Source organism: Prionailurus bengalensis, chromosome D4 (assembly GCF_016509475.1).
Source record: "Prionailurus bengalensis isolate Pbe53 chromosome D4, Fcat_Pben_1.1_paternal_pri, whole genome shotgun sequence".
Lineage (NCBI taxonomy): Eukaryota > Metazoa > Chordata > Mammalia > Carnivora > Felidae > Prionailurus > Prionailurus bengalensis.
Genome location: NC_057359.1, coordinates 72,129,694 through 72,152,740, shown reverse-complemented (window position 1 = coordinate 72,152,740; position 23,047 = coordinate 72,129,694). Strand labels below are relative to the sequence as shown.

The window sequence follows — 23,047 nt, the reverse complement described above, 5'->3', positions numbered from 1 at the left end:
TTTATTTTTTTTTTTTTTAATTTTTTTTTTTCAACGTTTATTTATTTTTGGGACAGAGAGAGACAGAGCATGAACAGGGGAGGGGCAGAGAGAGAGGGAGACAAGATCGGAAACAGGCTCCAGGCTCTGAGCCATCAGCCCAGAGCCCGACGCGGGGCTCGAACTCACGGACCGTGAGATCGTGACCTGGCTGAAGTCGGACGCTTAACCGACTGCGCCACCCAGGCGCCCCTAATTTTTTTTTATTTTTTAATGTTCATTTATTTTTTTGAGATAGAGACAGAGTGTGAGCGGGGGAGGGGCAGAGAGAGGGAGACACAGAATCCGAAGCAGGCTCCAGGCTCTGAGCTGTTAGCACAGAGCCCGACGCGGGGCTCGAACCCACAAACCATGAGATCATGACACCGGCTAAGCCACCCAGGCGCCCTTCTTCCAGCAAGCCTTTTTTAAATGAGCCTCCATCTCAGTCTGACCCTTTAGGTCAAGAAGTTAAGATCACCAGAGTTGACCCTACATCACCAAGAAAGGGCAAAGTTAATGTTAGAGAACTTCCTATTTAAAGTGTTACCTTCAGGGGCACCTGGATCACTGGGTGGGTTAAGTGGCCAACTTCAGCTCAGGTCATGATCTCATGTGAGTTGGAGCCCCGAATTGTGCTCTCTGCTGTCATCACAGAGCCCACTTCAGATCCTCTGTCCCTCTTTCTCTCTGCTCCCTCCCTGCTCATGCTCACTCTCCTTCTCAAAAATAAACATTAAAACAAATTTTTTAAAATAAATAAATGGTTGCCTTCATAAACAAAAATTTAAAACAAATTACTAAGAAAATATTTGCTACCTACATAATAAAAAAAAGATTTACATTCCTAATATTCAAAGAATCCTACAAATTAATAGGAAAAAAGACAACCTAATAGAAGTGTGGGTAAAATATATGAATAGATATTACACAGAAGAAACAAAAATAACCAATAAACATTTGAAACAATATGTAGCTTCATTACTGATTAGGCAAATGCAAAGGAAAACAGAACACCTATCAGATTGGCAAAATAATATTCAGTGTCAGCATACTGGAGAAAGAATATTTTCCTACATTGTTAGTACAGTATTTTTGGAATACAGTTTGTAAATATATACTTAAGTTTACTTATTTATTTTGAGAAGAGTGTGTGTGTGTGCACACAAGCCAGGGAGGGGCAGAGACAGAGGGATAGAGAATCCCAAGCAGGCTCAGCGCTGTCAGCACAGAGCCCTACGTGGAGCTCAGTTTCACAAACCATGAGATCATGACCTGAGCTAAAATCAAGAATGGGACACTTAACTGACTGAGCCACCGAGGTGTCCTTGTGTATTTTTTAATGGACAGTTGTAGCTTTCTAATTACTATGGTATTAAAAAAATTTTTTTTTTCAACGTTTATTTATTTTTGGGACAGAGAGAGACAGAGCATGAACGGGGGAGGGGCAGAGAGAGAGGGAGACACAGAATCGGAAACAGGCTCCAGGCTCTGAGCCATCAGCCCAGAGCCTGACGCGGGGCTCGAACTCCCGGACCGCGAGATCGTGACCTGGCTGAAGTCGGACGCTTAACCGACTGTGCCACCCAGGCGCCCCAATTACTATGGTATTTATACTACATTGAATACTTTTTTAAAAGATGTAATAATTTTATTCTAAAATGTCAGAATTTCTAATAAAATTATATTCTTTGCAACTATTCAAAGTTACAATAAAACTTTTATATGTCAACTCTAAAAGAGATATAATGGGTTTTGACATTATTACAGGTGGTACACCAGCAAAAATGTTTGAAGACCATACGCATACTCTCAGTCCTGCCTTCTGAAACTCACCCTATTACTCCCAAAATTGACCTCTATCTTTTTAGATCCAAGAGACACTCAATATCACCTTACTTGGCCTCTCTTCCATATTTGATACTGTTAATCACGTCCTCATTTTTTTCCCTAATGTTTATTTATTTTTGAGAGAGAGAAACAGAACATGCACCAGAGAGGGGCAGAGAGAGAGGAAGACACAGAATCCGAGGCAGGTTCCGGGCTCCAAGCTGTCAGCAGAGTCCCATGCAGGGCTCTAACTCAGGAACCATGAAATCAGGACCTGAGCTGAAGTCGGCCGCTTAACTGATTGAGCCACCCAGGTGCCCCATCACGTCCTCATTTTTGAAACAGGCTTAACTTAACACCACCTCTTACTTTCCTCCCACTACTCTCCTCTTTGTTATACTTTTTTTGCTTTGGGTTTTTGCTTCGGTATGTAGGGAGTGGAGACTTTAAAGAGAAACTATTTCTGGAAATCTAATTGGAACTTCTGTTCTACTTTCTTAAAGTTTTGGAAGGATTGCTTCTAAGGTAAGGCCAAGGTTTCTCAGCTTGCAGATCTCCTTTATCCTACTTTTAATCAGCTTCCAAAGGAGAGGAATTTCTTCATAGGCCATAGACTGTGGCAAACCTTGAGGTTAGGCTATCAACACCTACTTCCCTGCTTCCCTACCAAATGGAGTGGAAGTATGAGTCTTCCTGTGGGCATTTCTCAATGACGCTTGCTGTTTAAGGACATATTCTGCCTGGGCCTTGGAACAGCCTCTGTCAGAGTTATTGGGAAGGAAGTTTTGTGTTAGGAGTCAGGGAACAGTGATAAAGTGAGCTCTGCTCCATCAGAGCAGTCCCTGGGAGCCACTGTCACATAACAGGTTGGGCTAATCCATGGAAGCCTGAAGGGTCTTCTTAGGCCCTTGTTAGGGGACCAAAAGTGTTAGTCCAGCCTCCCAAATACCCTGTTACATGGAATTGTTTGGAACAGCCCCACCTTCTCAGGTTGGCTCTTGCAATGGAAACTTCGATTTTTTTCTCTGAGAGCATTTCCCAGTGAGGTTTTTCATGTTCTAAAGAGACTTACTTGCTCTTAGATCCATTGCTGGTGATAGTGCTGCTCACTTTTGAGGGCTTTTGAACCACCTTACTTCAGGTTTCTAGGTCCAGCCCTAACTGTATAGGCCTCACCAGAATATCAGCTGTCCCTTCCAACTGTGTATGGACATAGATACTCCTTCCCTTGCCACTGAGACTCAGGGTACAAATGGAAATCAACACCAGGGTGATCCATGCCTTGCCTCTCACAGTCATAGCTTGATTATCCTCCCCAAATAATAAGCCAGTCCTCAAACAAGGGATACAACAATTTCAATAAATAGAGCAGCCTCGGTTGGTGAGCTGGGGTGGGGTGGGAGGTAGTGCAAATGAGCAATCCAAAATGAAGACTGAAAAAGTACATGTTTTTCTGATTTTTGCTTTTTTATTGTTTCTTATGATTTTATCATACAAGATTTTTAAACTTAATACTTAAATTGAATTGCTTGTTTATTTAAGCTCATTATTTAAATTTTATATAGTCAAGTGTACACACTTTCCCCCTCCTGGGTTTCCTGCCTTGCTTAGGAAGACCTCTTTTACCCTAGTTATATAACTATTCCCCTAATTTTTCTTCTAATGTTTTTGTATTATCCTTCTTTAACCTATGTGGATTTTTTTTTTTTACATATTACAGGCCAATTTTATTTCCTTCCAAATGGACAGCCAATAATGCCAGCACCATTTAAGTAAATGATACTTTCCTACTGAATAGACAAAAAATCTATTACTAAGCTGTTGCCTATTCCTATCCCACAATATTATTTTCTTTTTAATTTTTTAAAAATCATAGTTTTGATTCAGCATCTTGAAGTAAGTTTTAATACCCATTAAGGCATGTTTCACCCTCCCAGTTTTATACATACATACACACACAGAGTTTTAAAAACTATTCTTGGACACTTCATTTTCCATATGAACCTTCTGATATTTTAACTAATTTCCCTTTAAAAAATAGGAATTCCATTAATTTTATATATGAGTTTTAGTAAGATTGCATTTTAATGGAATTGTTTTAATATCCCCAAATTTTAGACCCTGTTAATAAAACATTTTATTAATCTTGCACTTTGTTAAGTGTATTCTTAAGTATTTTTATAGTTTTGTCCTTAAAGTCAAAATGGGATATAATGCCCATTTCCAACTAGCTATTGCCAGTGTAGAAAATGCTTTTAATTCTTCTACATAAACTTTGTATGCAGCCAGCCCCTCACACTCTATCACAAATTCAAGTATTTATTTTCCTATATCCTCATCAGTTTTCAAAATGTACAATTGTATATAATCCATAAATAGATATTTCTTCTCAAATGTTTACCCCATTTCATTTTTTCATCTCACTGCATTAGGTAAGACCTCTAAAGCAATGCTGAACAATAGTAGTGATAGAACGTATCCTTGTCTTGGGTGCCTGGGTGGCTCAGTTGGTTAAACGTCTGACTCTTGATTTCAGCTCAGGTCATGATTTCACTGTTTGTGAGATCACGCCCCATGTTGAGCTCTGCACTGACAGCACAGAGCCTGCTTGGCATTTTCTCTCTCCCTCTCTCTCTGCCCCTTCCCTGCTCTCAAAATAAATAAACGTTTTAAAAAAAAAGTATCCTTGTTTTGTTAACATGCTGCTGAATGCTTCCACATTTCAACATGTAGTATGAAATTTGCCACTGCTGCTGATAAACTCTTTATCATCTTTCTTCTTCTTCCTATTTCACTAAGCCACGTAGTTCTTATCCAGAACAGCTACTGAATTTTGTCAAATGACTTGTTGGCATTGATGCTCTTCTTTAAACCACTTATGTAATGAATTATAACGACAGATTTCCATATATTGAACTAGCTTTGTCAGATTGTATCTTCTCTTGAATTTGATTTGCTAATATTTAGGACAAAGCTATATTCCTAAGTGAGACATCTATGGTTTCTTGTACTGTCTTATCAAGTTCTTGCTAAAGGAGAAACTGGAACCAAGAAAATATGTATGTATATGTGTGTGTGTGTGTGTGTGTGTATTACATATCAACGGCTGTACATAATAATGTGTACAACTTAATGAGTTTGGGGGTAAGTGTACATTTCTGAAACCATTATCACAATCTATGCCATAAACTTACCCATCACCTCCAAAAGTTTCCTTCCACCCTCTTTTTATTTTTTAATTTTCTTTATTTTATTTATTATTTTTATTTGTTACTTTTACTTTTTGTGGTAAAAACACCTATCATAAGATCTACCCTCTAGGGGAGCCTGGGTGGCCCAGGTGGTTGAGCATCTGACTCCTGATTTCAGCTCAGGTCATGGTCCCAGGATCCTGGGATCAAGCCCAGCGCTGGGCTCCACACAGAGCATGGGGCCTGCTTGAGATTCTCTCTCTCTCTCTCTCTCTCTCTCTCTCTCTCTTTCAGTCTCTCTCTCCCTCTGCCCCTCTCCACCACTCATGCTCTTGCTCTCTTTCTAAAAAATTTAAAAAATTTTCCTTTAAAGATCTCTCTTAGTAAATTTTAAGTATATAATGCAATATTTTTTATTAAAAAATTTTTTAATGTTCATTTTTTGAGAGAGAGAGAGAGAAAGAGTGTGTGCAAGCAGGGGAGGGGCAGAGAGAGAAGGTCACACAGAATCCAGAACAGGCTTCAGGCTCTAAGCTATCAGCACAGAGCCTGATGCCGGGCTGGAACCCACAAATCATGAAATCATGACCAGAGCTAAAGTCGGACACTTAAGTGACTGAGCCACCCAGATGCCCCTATAATGCAATACAGTTAACTACTGGCACTGTGCTGTACAGTAATCTCTAGGACTGACTTATCTTGTATAACTGAAAATTTGTTTTTTAATGGAGATTTTTTATTTATATTTATGTATTTATGAAATTTATTGTCAAATTGGTTTCCATACAACACCCAGTGCTCCTCCCAACAGGTGCCCTCCTTAATGCCCATCACCTACTTTCCCCTCCCTCCCACCCCCTATCAACCCTCAGTTTATTCTCAGTTTTTAAGAGTCTCTTATGGTTTGCCTCCTTCCCTCTCTGTAACTTTTTTCCCCCTCCCCCTCCCCCATGGTCTTCTGTTAAGTTTCTCAGGATCCACGTAAGAGTGAAAACATATGGTATCTGTCTTTCTCTGTATGGCTTATTTCACTTAGCATAACACTCTCCAGTTCCATCCACCTTGCTACAAAGGGCCATATCTCATTCTTTCTCATTGCCAAGTAGTATTCCATTGTATATATAAACCACACTTCTTTAGCCATTCATCAGTTGATGGACATGTAGGCTCTTTCCATAATTTGGCTATTGTTGAAAGTGCTGCTATAAACATTGGAGTACAAGTGCCCCTATGCATCAGCACTCCTGTATCCCTTGGGTAAATTCCTAGCAGTGCCATTGCTGGGTCATAGGGTAGATCTATTTTTAATTTTTTGAGGAACCTCCACACTGTTTTCCAGAGCAGCTGCACTAGTTTGCATTCCTACCAACAGTGCAAGAGGGTTCCCGTTTCTAATGGGAGATTTTTTAAATGCTTGTTGTTAAGACAAAGAATGAAACATGTTTAAATGTTGGCAGAAAGGATCCAATAGAGGAGTTGAAGATAAAAGAGAAAGGATAATTGACAGTGTAATGTCAGAGAACGTGAAACAGATCCAGAGAATAAATAGGATTAGAAGAGGGACACCTGAATTTTGATCAAATAGAAGAGACTCAGATCACTTAGATTTCGAAGTTTAGTGGCCGAAGTTAAGGAAGTTTCCATACGATAGCTTCTATTTTTTCTATAGTAACACTAATTATGCTAAAAGATATTTTCATGTATTTATTTATGGATTTATACATAACTATTTCAAAGTGCAGGGGTGCCTGGGTGGTTCAGTCAGTTAAGTGTCTGACTCTCGATTTCAGCTGAGGTCATGGTCTCCCGGTCCTGAGATTGAGCCCTACATCAGGCTCCATGTTATAGGCTGAGCATGAAGCCTGCTGGAGATTCTCTTTCCCTCTCCCTCTCCTCTGCTTGTGCTCTCTCCAAAAAAAAAAAAAATTAAATATAAGTGTAAATGTTGCCAGAAATTGAGATTTCTCAGCAAGTTATACATACATCTTTTTTTTTAAACAAAGTTCTACAAGCACTTATAAACAAAAATTTCACTTCCCGCTTCCAGCACTCAATTTCACAAGGCAACAAAAGTCCATGAAGCCTTAAAACAAACAAAATCAGACACAAAATGTTGCTGCCATAGAAAACGATGAATTAAGCAAAAAATTTTATTTCCAAGCTCATCAAAGATAATTACAAACACAAATCAAGTATCCTTTTAAAAGTGTCCCAAATTAAATCAAAGGCACATCATCAAAGTAAAACCTACTTGTGACAGTAAGAATTCATTTAGGCTGTAATATTTTCACATTATTTTGTTTTTAATCATTTGCAATGTTCTGAAGATCACATTTAAACATTTTTTTAAAAGGCCTAATGTATTTTTGTTTTGTTTTTTAAAATACAACCACAACTATAAAATAGAGGAACTTAAGAAGACAAAGACGAAATCTGGTTCATACACAGGATGGGGCAATCTCATACACAACACAACATGAATCTTTCCAAACAAGTTTGCTAAGAAATAGCTCCCATGTTTAGTGTTACAAATAAAACAATCTTCTCATTTAGGAAAATCAAGACATGATTTGATTGATAAAGCCTATTCTTCCCCCAGTTTTACACTTGCTTGTCTTTATTTAGAAACTGTAAATTCACAAGAAAAGAACAAGTTTTGTGGTATAAAAAATCTTAGGAACAACAAATTACAAATATTCATTTTTTTAACAAACAAAAATGTTTTCCTTCCCAAAATGTAAACATCCAGTAAATAAAACAAACATAATTTCCAGGTATAGAAACACCAGTAATTCGCTTATTAAAGAGGTGTATTTGGTGGTAACATTTTTGTTTGTCTTAAATATAAAAGAACTTTACCAAAAGAATCAGGCCATTATTATTTAAAGTCTACTCTTTCACCCAGTTTCCTTATCTGAGTAGAAATTCATCAATTTCTATAGAATTTTGGCTATAGGACCAGGCCATAGGAAAGGTATGAAATATCTAAAAGTCATTTGGCTGGAGAAAAGTGTTTTCTTGAGACTTGGAGGCAGTTATTCATCACTTTGCGCTTAAAAGCATTCCTCAGTGAACTTCTTCCCTACTGGAAACAGAATTGGGTAGGTTTTCACTTTAGTAAGATTTATACATAAAATTAACTAGTCATCATTTCAGGTCACTTTAGTGTTCTCAAAGTACAAAGTAACAATATAAAAAACATCCAAGCCACACCATTGAATGAGTAACATCCATTAAAGTGCTTTATAAAAAGGAAAATGCTATGTCAGCATAAGACTATTATTTTAATACCATAAATGTGAACATTTTCCATCAGGAGGTACAATAGTATCCGATAGTATGATTACTTCCTTCTTGTTAATATGAATAATTTCCTTTTGCAAATATATGAAAAAAGACCTAAGATGATTACTCACTGAATGAAAACCCTCAGAACACATAATTTGAAATGTGTTGGCCCCAAAAGACTCTAGTAATCTATACCTTGACCTCTTCCAAAAAAAGGAAAAAAAAACAAGTGAAAATGTGAATGAAACCCCATACAACACATTAGAACCTATGAAATTTCTAATATGCCACCAAAGAGAGGTGTTTTCATTTCAGTAATCAATTTTTAAAGTTCTTTTAACTCTACCCACACTTTTCCCTAATAGCTACATTTCTTCTTCCATTAAAACAGATCTATTGTGAAAGCCTCCAGGAAAGAAATCACAGCTGGTGGTAGGAACAAGACTCCACTGCAGAGTCCTTAGTCCCCAGAGCAGCAAGTCAGCTGATAGCACCGAGCAGCAAATCACAACTCTGGGATGGTGTCAGGACAGAGATGGTGGGATTAAGGTCATGAAATTACTATCAGCCAACTCGGTTAAAGAGCTCAAGTACAGAAGGATATTAACATCTCAGGAGTTAGTACCAAAGAGGATTGAGACTCTCTTAATGAGATGTATTCCACAGGCAGCCACCTAGACTCACCTTCAGGGAAAGTTGTGCATTTTGCTATTCTTACTTTAATTCCCCCAACAATAGTAGATATTGAAAACTCTGTTGCCCAAGCCCTTGGGGAGCCCTGGGATAATGCCACAGCCCCTAGACAGCATGGTGGTGTATCATTACTCACCAGCCTTTAGAATAAAGCACAGGATCTGGGCTCCCGGAAGGGGTTGCTTCCAGCTGGAACACCTACCAGCAGGGCGTCCTTGCAGGCATTCTGCATGCAGTACTGTTGAAGCTCTGCAGCTGCCTGCGAGACCTGAAACAAAGGGACCACAGCTTGACATGCTGCTCACAGCCAGAGCCATCTGACAGCCATTTGATAGTCTGAGAAATGATCCCACAACTTGATAAAGGCCACACATCCTGTGATCTCCACAAGTCTCTTTTTTGATGAAAGTTCTAATACCTGAACTCGAAAGGGAAATGTTACCATTTCTATGATTTAGGGTTGCTTCTTCAATAAAGATAAAGCTGCATCTTTGATCCATTTAGAATCCTAGTTTTGAGACTGAGTTTGAGTTTTGGTAAAGAAAATAGCTCATTCTAGCACATCTGTTACAAATTTTCACTTATATAAAAAAGCATGCATTGATATATTCAGGTTTGCCATGTGAGCAAACTGTTTTAATGTTTACAAGGCTGGCGCCTTATCCAGTCTGCCCAAAACAAGTGACAAGTTTTCTCTACCATGCTTTTGAAGCAGGATGGCTTATTGGTTATGAGCACAGCCTCTGGAACCAGACTGCCTGGACTCAAATTCAGCTCCATCACTACCTGTAGGATCTTGGGCAAGTTAACTTAATTTCTCAGTTTTTGTTTTCTCATCTGTGAAATGTATTTTGTAACAGTACCTGACACAGTGAGTTGAGACAATTAAATGAGCTAAATGCATGTAAAACACTTAGAATAGTGCTGACACACAGTCAGCAATACATTGTGGTAGACTGCAAGAACAGTCACAATATTTTGCAGTTCCTCTCACCAAAAGGTAGAGTCTGTACCCAACCCTTGAATCTGGGCTGGCCTTGTGACTTGCTTTGACCAGGAAAATGTGGCAGAAATAATGGGCAAGTTCCAAGCCTAGGCTTCAAGAGCCTTTCCAACTACTCTTGCTGTGGTTTGAACTCTAAGACCACCATCCAATGAGCCCAGGCTAGCCTACTGGAGATCGTGTGGAGAAGAATCAGTGAGCCAGCTCCCACCACCTGCCTACCAACCTCCAGACATGTAAGTGAAACCATCCTGGATCATCCAGCTACCAACCAACCCTCCATTTGATTGCAGATCCACGGAAGAGCCCAGCAAAGAGCAAGCAGCAGAACTATACAGCTGAACCCAGCTCAAACTGTAGACCTAAGAATTGTGAGTTAATAAATGTTGCTTTAAATCACTAAGTTTTAGAGAAGTTTATTAGCTTGCTTTTTTCCCTCAAAAGAAGTTCTGACATTTTCATGTTAATTATAATTGGAATTAATGGTTATAAAATAAGTTATTTATTCAAAAGGAATTTAGAACCAATTATGCTCATGCTTACTAACTCTATATCAGAGGGAAAACAGATGAACTCCACACATGATGGGTAGGAGGAGACTACCTTCCTGGATCCCTGGAGAAATGGGACTAACTGGACCCCATCCTACAGAACATGGTCAAAAAGTTGAGGGGATATGCAGAGAAAAATAAGAGAAAATTAAAGGGTGCAGCATTTCTCTAGCACTTTTATAGAAGAGACTCTGGAGGGGGTGGAATACAAGCCCAAACACTTAGAAGTTGTCACTGCCATTGGAGGTGGGATACCCAAAGTATATGACTTTCCTTCATTTGAGTCCATGCTTACACAGCAACTTCTGAGAGAATTCTCCAAAACAGAGAAGGGGTCCTTAGAAGGATATGGAACAGTCCAATCACTGGGAAGGGATGCCTTCCATTATATGCTAGAAAACTGATGTCCTGGTTTATTTACCAGTTAGCAAGTCTGCTCAAGAGAAGACATCTCTGGGTGTGCTGAGGGCATCCATTCATTACTGAGCCCTGAAATGAGGCAAACTAGACCTGGAATGTTGTGACTCCCAAAGGTGCTGCCTGAAAGAAGCCCACCAAACACCTGAAACCATACTACCGTGAGAACACCCCACAAATAAGCTTATTATCTGTGTGACCTTGAGCAATTGACTTGAATTCTCTCAGTCTGTTTCATCACCTATAATTATTTTTTAAATGTAGAAAGTATCTTCCCTGTCTAGTCCACAGGGTAGGCAGGCATCTGGCTCACAGGTCTCCTTTCCATCTCAGAGGCCAACATCATCTTGAACATTTTTCGACAATCCTAGTTTCAGTTCCCTGACCTCCTTTCCTCAAACAACCTTCTCCCCAATGCCAAGTTACAGCTAAACCTGTGACTGCTCCACATCTGAAATTTTACACTTCAACATCCTACTTTCTGATCACAATCTCTCCTACCCATCCAGAATGCCGCTTCCTTTCTTCTTACTATTCAAAGGGTTTTACATGCATTTAGCTCATTTAATTGTCTCATCAACTCGCTGAGTCAGGTATTATTACAAAAATACATTTCACAGATAAGAAAACAAAGACTGAGAAATTAAGTTAACTTGTCCAAGATCCTACAGGTAGTGATGGGGCTGAATCTGAGTCCAGGCAGTCTTTGACCTCAGGGAGAACACCTCCTCCCCTTGTGCCCTCCCCATCACCAGCAGGCTGACTCAGTTTCTTCTCTAACCAGCCTAGGTTCAGCCTCTTCCTGGCTAACCCCTCAAACTCCTTGCCCTACATCCCCACTTCCATCTTTCCAGCATACTTCCCCTGATAACCCACTACTTGGATCAACCACTATTCACCTTGAGTACTCCGAATCCCCAAGCAGGACAATCAGTCTCCAATCTCAAAGTAGCTGGGTCTTTAGAGTCATAAGGTGTCTACGGATGTGCCTGGTTGGGGATCCTCTTCCATTCCCACCAGCACTTTCCCCACCCTCACTCTTGTGATTCCATTAGCTCCCTCCCCTCTGCCCTGGAGGTAAACTTCACAGAGAAAATCGTCATCCTACAAGTCCTTAAGTCCGTATGTCTAGAAACATCTATCTTCATACATGTCCGGATTTCCTTTCTTCCCATCTCAGAAGGTGTGCCTCCAATCCCATACCCCCACAGAGTGTCTCCTCTACCTCCAATTCTCCTTCTCTGTTTGTTCCTCCTCAACCTAAAAATCGTTTGTTCCCTTCCCTCAGCCTCGAAATAAGGCTTTTCATTTTCTAAATTAAAAAAATAAAAGTTGTTTCCTCTTTAAAACCAGATTTCTTTTTTTTTAAAAAAGTCTGTCTACCCTATTACGATCTAGATTCTGCTTCTACTACCTATGTTATTAAAACCTCTTCTGTGGTCCGTAATTCTTTACCTTGTTTTATAATCTTCACTTATGGTCTGAAATTATTTTACTTGTTGGTTAATGTGTTTATTGATGATCTTTGCCACAATTATCAGCATATTCTCAGCACCTAATACAGTGCCAAATACAGACAAAAGGCACTATGGAGGTACTTGGAATATCACAGCAGGTGTATTCATACATACGGACATACATTCTACATATGAACATAGGCTGAATACGTGTTCACGCATACGAACATACAGACCCTCGTTGCTCAACACAATTACACAACAGATGTTTTCCAATCAACTGACTAAACACTGGCCACAGTGACTAAGATTCCAATTTTTGAAAATCCCTCTTTCCTCACTTCCTCTTGGTTCTCTCTCGGTCACATTTTGGCTGGTCCTGGGCTCCACACTCTGATTTCTTCGTTAATACACTGTTTTCACCCCCATACATTCTAATGACCTCTTGCAGCCTCTTGTTCTCTGAGCTTTGAGCTTCAAGCCCATGCGGCCCAACACATGGAAATCTCCGCAGAGTCCACAAGTCCAACACTGAACTCCATATTCCCCGATCCCGCTCTCCCTCCTGTCTGCCGTGGTGCAGGGCAGGGCCCTACACCCTGTCACCACGCCGAAAACCTGAGCCCCGTCTTCACGCTCTCGCTCTCGTCCCCTCAACCCATCAGCGAGGCCGGTCCTCGTCGCCCCGCAGGCCGGCACCAGCCCAGCCAGGCGAGCCGCGCGGCGCGGGCATCCCGGGTCTGCGCGCGTGCGCCCCGCGCCGCACCGCCTCCCACACCCCGAGTCACCGTCTGCGCCGCCAACAGGGAGACGCCCCCAGGGCACTCGACCCCGAGGGCGCGCCCGTCTCCCCCGACCCACCAGGCCCTGCCTCCTCCCTCGGGCCCGCGTCCCCGCCGAGCCGCGGCATCTAGCCGGGGCCGGGCCGCCGTCCTCACGGCCGCCATCGCGACCGAGCCGCGGCGAGAGGCAACCGGCCTCTTCTCTCACGGCTCCCGGGCGGCGGCGGCCGCCGCAGGGAGGGAGGGAGGTCCCCGCGCCCTGACCAAAGGGCGCCGCCGCCCGCCTCACCTTGATTCTCTCCACGCCAGCCTCCAGCTTGAGCTGCTCCACCAGGCGCTGCAGGGCGTTCACGCTGGCCCCGGAAGACATGGCGGCGGCGCTGGGCTCCGAGGGCAGGCGAGCCGGGCTGCGGGAGCCGCCAGGCCCCTAGCGCGAGCACCGCCCCGGGGCGGAGAAGCCGCTGCGCCCGCCCCACCGCCCGCTGCCCCGCCTCTCCCGGCGGTCGCCCCCCGCTCGACCGGAGCTGCAGGTAAGCGGCAGTGTGGGGTTCCCGAATCACCTGACACTTAACTCTCTCTGCTCTCTAAACATGCAGAGTACCCGCTCTGAGCCTGGAAGCAGAGCCGCTCTGCGGGCGCACGCGGGGCTTCTGGAGGAGCGAGCGCGACCTGAAGGGGGGTGGCAGGGCGGTGGGGACCGGGAACGCCGAGGCGCACCCCTGAGAAACCGGAGCCGTGACTCCGTGTGGCTGCAGCTAAGGTGGCAGAGGAGTTGAAGTAAGCTCACGAAGGCTCCCATGCCACGCTGAGATATTAGCTGGGAGAGACCAAGGACGGTTGGTAGGCGCCCCATGAAGCGGTAACAGGTCTGGAAATCACCTGGTACCGTTTCACGGGAATCCCGCCAGTTGACTGGATAGGAAGTAAGGTCAGCAGGGCAAAAATCCCAGGCCCTGACATCTTTGCGGAACGTGTGGAAGAAAATTAAATTCTGCCCCACCCCACCCCCACCCCCGTCCCGTCTCACCATTTAGTTATAACCATTGTTTCTGTTGTGCTGCATTCTTTTTATTTTTTTCATTGTGTACCTGGGTTTGTTTTACAAAACTGGCATCATTCCTATGTGTAAAATATATGTTTTGTGCTAGTCTTTTCACTTATTGTATCATGAATACTGCCTTTATTGTTATTATACATCATTGTACAGTGGTAGATCTGTGAGCAACACGGATTTGAACTGTGCGGTTGCACTTATTCGTGAATTGTTTTCAGTGCAGTACTGAAAAATATTTTCTCTTCCTTATGATTTCCTTAATGTTTTATTTAGCTTTGTTGGAAGAATGCAATATATATTACATACAGCATACAAAATACGTGTTAATCAACTTTGTGTTATTGATAAGGCTACCAGTCAACAGGCTATTAGTAGTTAAGTTTGGGGGGAGTCAAAAGTTATATGTGGATTTTTGACCGCATGGGATCAGTGCCCCTGCCCGCCTTTGATACAGTTGTTCAAAGGAACTGTATTTGTCAGAACCCACATAAACTGAGTAATGCAAAAACATAATATATTGGCTTGTGTACCTGAAGAGCCCAGGCACTTTAAAGTAGTGGATTTAACTGCCCAAATAGTAGCTTTGGGACTCTCTCTCTTGGCTCTGCTGTTTCTGAGTGTTGGCCTCATTTTCTTCAATGGTAAATAGACTCTATAAGAGGTGCTGTGAAGAAAGTTGTGTGTGTTTTTATTGTCCCAGCCTAGCAGACTCAGGAGCAAGAGCGCCTCTTTTCTCGTTGTTCCAACAAAAACCCCATACTGGATCTCATCAACCTTATGCAGTCATGTGCCCACCCTGAACCAGTTATTATTTGAAAGCAAGCATTGTGTAGTCAGAATGCTCAGATTAGCTGTGCCTGGCCAGGAGGAGGAGGAGAGATGCACCACCCGACTTCCCCATTTAGGACTGAGCCACTCATTCCCCCAGCCGCTGGGAGTAGCCACAGCTGATACCTCAGCTAAGTCCCTCTCTGGGAACTGCCCTTAGCTGAGAACCATCCCTCCCAGTGTCAGCTCTCATCCACATTGACATGGGATGTATAAAACCCGAACCCCAACCCCATTGCCTCAAGTTGGAACAACACTGAAAGATGATCCACAGCTCCTTGCTGGGATCATCTGAGGCCTTTATGGCAACTACTTCACAGTTCAATTCCTCCCTTTGCCCAATCCCCACTCCCTAGACTTTCCCACAGGTGTTGATTTTCACACTCCCCAGTAAACTTTCTGCATGAATATCTCCATCTTAGAGTCTATTTCTCTGAAAAACCCAAGCTAACCTACCCAGACTACATGAACTGAGAGGGGTAGGGGAAGAGTGGTTGCTCAAAGAAAAACCAGGGTGCTGATACCAGAAGGGGGCCAGGAACAGTGAGAAAAGATATACCCTACATCCATTATTTTTAATGAGTGCATGGTATTCCATTGTACAACTGGATCATAATTTACCTACTGCCCTATTAACACTATGATGACCACCTTAAACATACAGCTTTGTGCATGTTTTTTTTTTTTTGGTTGCGTTCCTAAAAGTGAAATTGGTGGATTAAGAATATAAACAGTTTCTTAAACTTTTCCCTCCTGTATCCTCCAGAAAGTGGTAGTATGTGCTATTCCCACCAGAAGACTGCTTATTTCTCTGCACAGGTGCAATTCTACATTGTGGTTCTTTATCTTTATCAACCTAATAGATTGGTATGGCATCTCAAATCTTTTAAATATCTTGAGTGTTGAGACTGAACATTTCTTTGTGTGTGTGTGAACTATGTGTTTAGTTTTTCAGGTGTTAAAGTTTTTCTTATGATGAGCAGATTTGCAAATTTTGAAGCCCTCTCTAGTGACAAGTTCCCTCACCACAAAGAACTTAAAATACATGCTAGTCAAAAGATGAAAGTACATGTTAAAAACATTACTAGATTGGTGAGCAATACAGAATAGAATGGTCATGGGTCAAAAAGATGTGGCAAAGAACTCAGAGCAAAGGTATAGACCGGAAGGATTAGAGAAAACTCCTCATAAATGGCAGGACCTAGACTTTGAAAATATGTGTCCTGCACAGGGCACAGGGGAAGGGGAAAGCATTTCAACAATGGGAGAGCAGACTATGTACAAATGGAATGAATGAATGAATGAATGAATGAATGAAGGCTCTAGGTGGTAATAGAAGATACACAGCTGTTAAGATTCAAAGTCACAGAAAACCTCAAAAGAAACAAAAGTTTGTGGCAAACAGTGGGATAGCCACAGGGTAATAACACATTTTAGAAGTATTAATCCAGGATGAGGATACAAAATGAACTGAAGTTGAGGAAACAAAATGACTTCAATAATGGCTTTTTGTTTTGTCTTTTTGGTGGAGAAAGTGGCTGGGATGAGGCCTTAGACAGGACTATGAAGGAAGGATGGAGAACAAATTCAAAAGACTAAATCAGGAGTACTGTATGGTGCTTATAAAATGCAAAGGAAAGGGAGGAAAGGGTTCTGAAGCAGAGTGGGCTAGAATTGGTGCCTGTAACAGATGTCAGGAAACAGGCCTAGGTTTGAAGAGAGGAGTAAAAAAGAGGAGTTTGGTTTAGGAGAAGCCAAGTCTTCAGCTGTAATGCTACATGCCTCTAGGCTGTTGGAAATGTTGTGGCAAGATGGTGATGTGGGAGACATCTCACAATGAAAGCTGAAGCAGTGAGATTATCTCTAATTAGAAAAGGCAGCTTTGGGGCTGCCCACACTGAGGGAACACATAGTACTTGTGTATCAGCCATAGGTAGATGTGTCCCACCTCCTTCCTTCATGCTATATACACCCACCATCTCTGCCCACCTCGGTATGACTGATTGTGCTACTCTTGGAGAGTGGTCGAATGTAGAAAGAAACACCAAAGTTTTAGCATACAGCCTCCCACAGTGATCCACAGACAAGCAAGCTTGGTGCCACTTGTAATTGAGGAGGGCAGACCATCTGTGTTTTGCTTTGTACTTTACCAAAATGTCTTCTCGTCCATTATTTTTGCATCATGGAACTTCAGAGTGAAGAGACTCAGATAACGTAGTCTATCCCAATTATACTTATTTATTTTTTAATGTTTATTTATTTTTGAGAGTGCGCGCGTGTGGCCAGCACAAGCCAGGCAGGGGCAGAGAGAGAGAGGGAGGCAGGGTATTGGAAGCGGGCTCCTCGCTGACAGCAGAGAGCCCAATGCAGGGCTCGAATCATGACCTGAGCAGAAGTCAGACGCTTAACTGACTGAGCCTCTCAGGCCCCTCATCCCAATTTTAGAGGTGAGGAAAACTAAGAGCCACTAAGGAAAGTGACTTAACTAGTATCTCACAAAGTGGGAGTAGGGAAAATAACTTTCATTTCAGCTTTCAAGAGAAGTCACTGCTCATCTGGAGGAGTAGAATCTGTTCCCACAGATGTAGTTATTTCTAGAGCTCTGAAAGGAGCTGAGGCCTGGGGACAAAGAATCCTTTCCCTCAGCTGAAATGAACAGATCACCAATATATTATTTTAATTTTTTTAAGTCTTTGTTTATCTTTTGAGAGAGAGAGCACGCAAGCAGGGGAGGGACAGAGAGAGAAGGAGAGACACAATATGAAGCATGCTCCTGCACAGAGCTTAACGCAGGGCTCGAACTCACGAACTGTGAGATTGTGACCTAAGCCGAAGTTGGACATCTAACCAAATGAGCCACTCAGGCACCCCACCAATGTATTATTTTAAAGAATTTGTTACACATTTTTTTTTTTTTTTGGTTAAAATAAGAATGTATAATACAAATCAAAACCACAATGAGATACCACCTCCCATTTGTCAGAATGGCTAAAATTAACACAGGAAACAACAGATGTTGGCAAGGATGTGGAGAAAGGGGAACCCTTCCACTATTGGTGGGAATGCAAACTGGTGCAGCCACTCTGAAAAACAGTATGGAGTTTCCTCAAAAAGTTAAAAATAGACTTACCCTACAACCCAGCAGTTGCACTAAGTATTTACCCAAAGGATACAAAAATAGTGATTCAGAGGGGCACATGTACCCCAATGTTTATAGCAGCATTATCAACAATAGGCAAATTATGGAAAAAGCCCAGATGTCCATCAACTGATGAATGGATAAAGATGTGGTGAGTGTATACACACACACACACACACACACACACACACACACACACAATGGAATATTAGCCATGAAAAATAACGAAATCTTGCCATTTGCAATGCCATGGATGGAGCTAGAGTGTATTATGCTAAGCAAAATAAGTCAGAGAAAGACAAATACCATATGATTGCACTCATGTGGAATTTAAGAAAAAAACAAATGGATATAAGGAAGGGAAGAAAATAAAAAAAGAGGGAGGGAAGCAAACTATAAGAAACTTAATTATGGAGAACAAACAGGGTTGGTGGAGGGACATGGGTGGGGGACAGGCTAAATGGGTGATGGGGATTAAGACACCTGTTGTGATGAGCACTGGGTGTTATATGTAAGTGATGAATCACTAAACTGTACACCTGAAACCAATTTTACCATATATGGTAACAACTTAGAATTTAGTTGAAAACTTGAAATAAAATAAGAATTTAAAAATTTCCACTGTTTCTAAGAATCTCAGTACTTTTTAGAAGTGTCAGTGTTCTGGGGCTCCTGGGTTGGTTAAGTGTCCAACTCTTAGCCAGTTGGTTAACTGTCCAACTCTTGATTTCAGCTCAGGTCAAGTTGGGCTCTGCACGGACACCGTGGAGCCTGCTTGTGATTCTCTCTCTCCCTCTCTTTATGCCCCTCTCCTGCTTGCACTCACTCTCTCTCTCAAAATAAATAAACATTTTTTTAAAAAAGTGTCCTTGTAGAGGCAAATGTTTTGTTTCCCTTTTATGATCTACACAATTCTTCACCCTCTGACATGTGTTTTGTCACTTTTTTTTTTTTAACTAACAGTGGGTTATTTTTCCAGAAAAGGGGCTTCAAATAACTCTTCTCCATAAAAATAATAAAATGGGAAGGTATGTCTTTCTGCCAATGTTATGTCAAAATGACAATACTATATGCCTTCGGTTTTCTAAAATAATTTAAAAGAAACAGGAAAACACATCAACAACTGTATTTCGTGTGACATAGTGTAATGTACCATAAAAGTTATTTCACTTCCTTATACCCATTGCATTATTTTTAGAACTTAGAACCATGAATCAGGAGCTAAACACTCACCAGCAGGTTTGTAGATTCAGCTTCTCCCAAGAAGATTTTCACAGGCATTTTTGAGACTTTGGGAGGCAGTGGAACTTAAGGATACTTGTCCTTTTGAACAGACATTCCAAGCATGCCTCTATATCTCATTGATAGTGTCCCTGTAGTAAAGGTAGGCCTTAAACCCCAAGTGGCTGATCACTGTTTGTTGTCTCTGAAAGTTTGGTTTTCTTTGAGTTGTCCTCTCAGCTGATTCACCCTCTATTCCAAAGGCAACAGGGGCAGGTAGCTGCCTCTCAAATCTACAGTTCCAGCCCTGAGGAGCACTTTTTCACTCTAGCACAGTACCTTGCCCAAGGTAAGGGATTCAGATACCCATTAAAGGAATAAAGAAACAAGGGGTTTGTAGTCATCACTAAATACTCTTCTGTTAACATATATTTTGACAAATGAAAATGATTTCCCTGTTTCCTCTAAAGGCAAGAAAAAACTCATTTATTGAACACTTAATATATGCCAGCACTTTATCCCTATCTTGTTTAATTCTCACAAGAGTCCTGTGAAGTAGTTAGTAACCCTAGTATTAAAAATAAGAAAATGAAGTTCGGAGCTTACCCTGCCCAAAGTCAAGCTACTGGTCAGTTGCAGAGCCAGAAAACAAATTTTGGTCTATCCAGCTACAAAGCCTGAGCCCTGCTACTGCATCTGGCTCACTCTTCCTGAGGTTATAAAAGAAATGTCAAATGAGAGGGAGTTTCTCTATCCCCTAATGACACCCAAGAGGAGTCTGTAAAAAAACCCCTAAGTCACTGACTTAAGACCATGTGATCCATTCCATACATAATTGTCAAAGATACTCTGAATCCTTTAAGTACTAAGAATCTGATAAAAGTTTACAACTAATTATGTACCCTTTTTAAAATACCCATAACATTTCTCAATTGCAGGCAATCTAATCTATGTCAGACCCTAAACCTGTATGAATTTGCAGGCTGATAGTATTTTAAATCCTAATTATCTAAAAGATCCCCTCATTTCACAGATGAGGAAACCAGAAAGGTTAAATAGTTTAACAAATTTTATTTAGTTATTAGGTTCTAGATTTGGCCTTTCCCATACTTAAATATGAAGAGTATCACATTTTGGAAATAAAATACACTTTATCCATACACTAGTTTGTGTCAGTACTGATATTTATCTCCCTCAAATGTACAATTACAACTGAACAGAGATCATGTCTAATTTAATGTCTTAAAGTAGCTATATCTATTTTAATAATGTCTAATAAAAGCCATTTCTCTTTACTTTCCACAAAACCTTCAGTTTAGGGCCAGCAGACTGGTTCATAATACTTACTTGAATGTTAGCTTAGCTTAGCAATGGCTTCCTTCCACTCAAGCAAAATATCTCCAAGGTTTTGGTGTTAAAAGGTTTACTGCACTGTCCAAAAGGGAAAAAAAAAAAAAAAAAAAAAGAATCTCAAAGTAAATGAACTATGATTTTCTAAACATAAACTCAATAGTACTAAAATACTTGTTAATTCTCTCAACTATTTTTTCATGTGACACTTAAAAATCCTACCTAACAATCATAGTTTTTAAGATAATACACATGGTACCTACCTAATAGATGTGCTCTGAAACAGCAACTTATGATTGGTAGAACTTGGAGAATTCATAAAGAAATAAGACCACTGAGGAAAGAGTTAGTAGTGGAATCTGTTATGAAGATATTTGACATGAATATAATCCTAAGAATAATTTTAGCACAGACCTCAAAAGTATATGAAGTGATAGCAATGAATAGCTATGCACTATAGACACGTAAACGTCCATCAAAAAGAAATGGCTATAGCCTTTAAATGAAGCATAAGAAAAATTTCTAACTACTGAGGTGGGATCCTCTACCCAGGATTCTTCTCCAGATGGTTCTAAAATTCAGAAGCTTTTGTGGGTTTTTTGGTGGGGGTGGGCAGAGTATGGAGACAATAAAGATACCCAGAGTACTTGAATAACTCTTGTAAAACAACTAATGGCTCTTTCTTCACTTTAGGATTTTGAAGCATAGTTCTTTTGTTGAGAGAGGAAAAGAGAAAAATCACAGTCCTTCTGTTAAGGAGAGTCCATTTATCTTCACCCATGCAATGATCCTGATTCCAAAAGAGCAACCAAACTTTTACCATGTGAGCAGGCTGGTGGGGGCAATTCCAGAAATAGCTTTCTAGAAAGCCATGGAAAATACAACAGTCTAGCAGATATGCAAAATAATGTCCAGGGGTGCCTGGGTGGGTCAGACAGTTAAGCGTCCCTTCGGCTCAGGTTCTCATGGTTCTTGAGCTCAAGCCCTGCATCAGGTTCTGTGCTGACAGCTCGGAGCCTGGAGCCTGGAGCCTGGAGCCTGGAGCCTGGAGCCTGTCTCAGATTCTGTCTCCCTCTCTGCCCTTCCCCCACTCACACCGTCTCTCTCTCTCTCTCTCAAAAACAAATAAGCATTAAAAAAATAATAAAAAAAATAATATCCAACAGTTTGTATCAGGCAACCTTTATGAATGCTAACATTTCCAGTCCTTTTATTATTCCTTACTACTAGGTAAGAAGTACCTAGAATACCATATGTTTCTTTGAAACTTTAACACAGGGGCAAGTACCTATATTTCTTTTTGGTTCCTACAACCTATGGCACATATTTCTGTTCTTAGATGATAAACACTATTGTGTGTTAAATATAATAATGAATTCTAAGACAGGAGGTCGCTAACTGCAGATAACCTCAGCATCTCTGAAAGACATTTATCTATGGTTGGGCATTTTTGAGGTTTGAAACATAGTTACCTATAATTTAGCTCTGTAATTTCTCCACCCTCCTAAAAATGAATACATGTATGAACCACTTTTATCTGAACACTTTTATCTAAAGTTTACAAAAATATAAATATTTCAGAATTTTAGAACTGTAAAAGGATCCTACTGATAGCTAGTTAAGCTCCTCCCCCAATTTTCCATTTAATGAGGCAACTGAGGCCCTCACTCATAGGTTAAACGACTGACAAGGATAAAACTCTTCCCTCCTTGCCTCTTTGTATATGTCACATTTAGGCTGAGCTCCTGAAAGCACTAGTTTACTTTTGCTAGAAACAGAGACTCTGCATCTCTATTATCTACACTATTCTTTTAAAACTATATGATACGGGGCGCCTGGGTGGCGCAGTCGGTTAAGCGTCCGGCTTCAGCCAGGTCACGATCTCGCCGTCCGTGAGTTCGAGCCCCGCGTCAGGCTCTGGGCTGATGGCTCAGAGCCTGGAGCCTGTTTCCGATTCTGTGACTCCCTCTCTCTCTGCCCCTCCCCCGTTCATGCTCTGTCTCTCTCTGTCCCAAAAATAAATAAACGTTGAAAAAAAAAATTTTTTTTTAAACTATATGATACAAAAGCGGTTACCTTAATCTTTGATTTAAAATGTCATACCTTGGGCACCTGGGTGGCTCAGTCAGTTGATTTCGGCTCAGATCATGATCTCACACTCCATGGGTTCAATCAACCCCCATGTTGGGCTCTGCGCGGACAGTGCAGAGTCAGCTTGGGATTCT

General features: G+C 41.3%; 1 protein-coding gene across 1 annotated transcript; it reads right to left on the bottom strand.

The window, feature by feature from the left end:
• Nucleotides 1-7,175: 7,175 nt before the first annotated feature.
• On the bottom strand, nt 7,176-13,654 carry GNG10 (G protein subunit gamma 10). The gene is made up of 3 exons (XM_043566686.1): nt 13,520-13,654; nt 9,157-9,288; nt 7,176-8,124 (listed from the first exon to the last, which is right to left on the bottom strand). Exons 1-2 carry the CDS (start codon nt 13,598-13,600, stop codon nt 9,163-9,165), a joined length of 207 nt encoding a protein of 68 aa, XP_043422621.1. The 5' UTR covers nt 13,601-13,654; the 3' UTR covers nt 7,176-8,124; nt 9,157-9,162.
• Nucleotides 13,655-23,047: the final 9,393 nt, after the last annotated feature.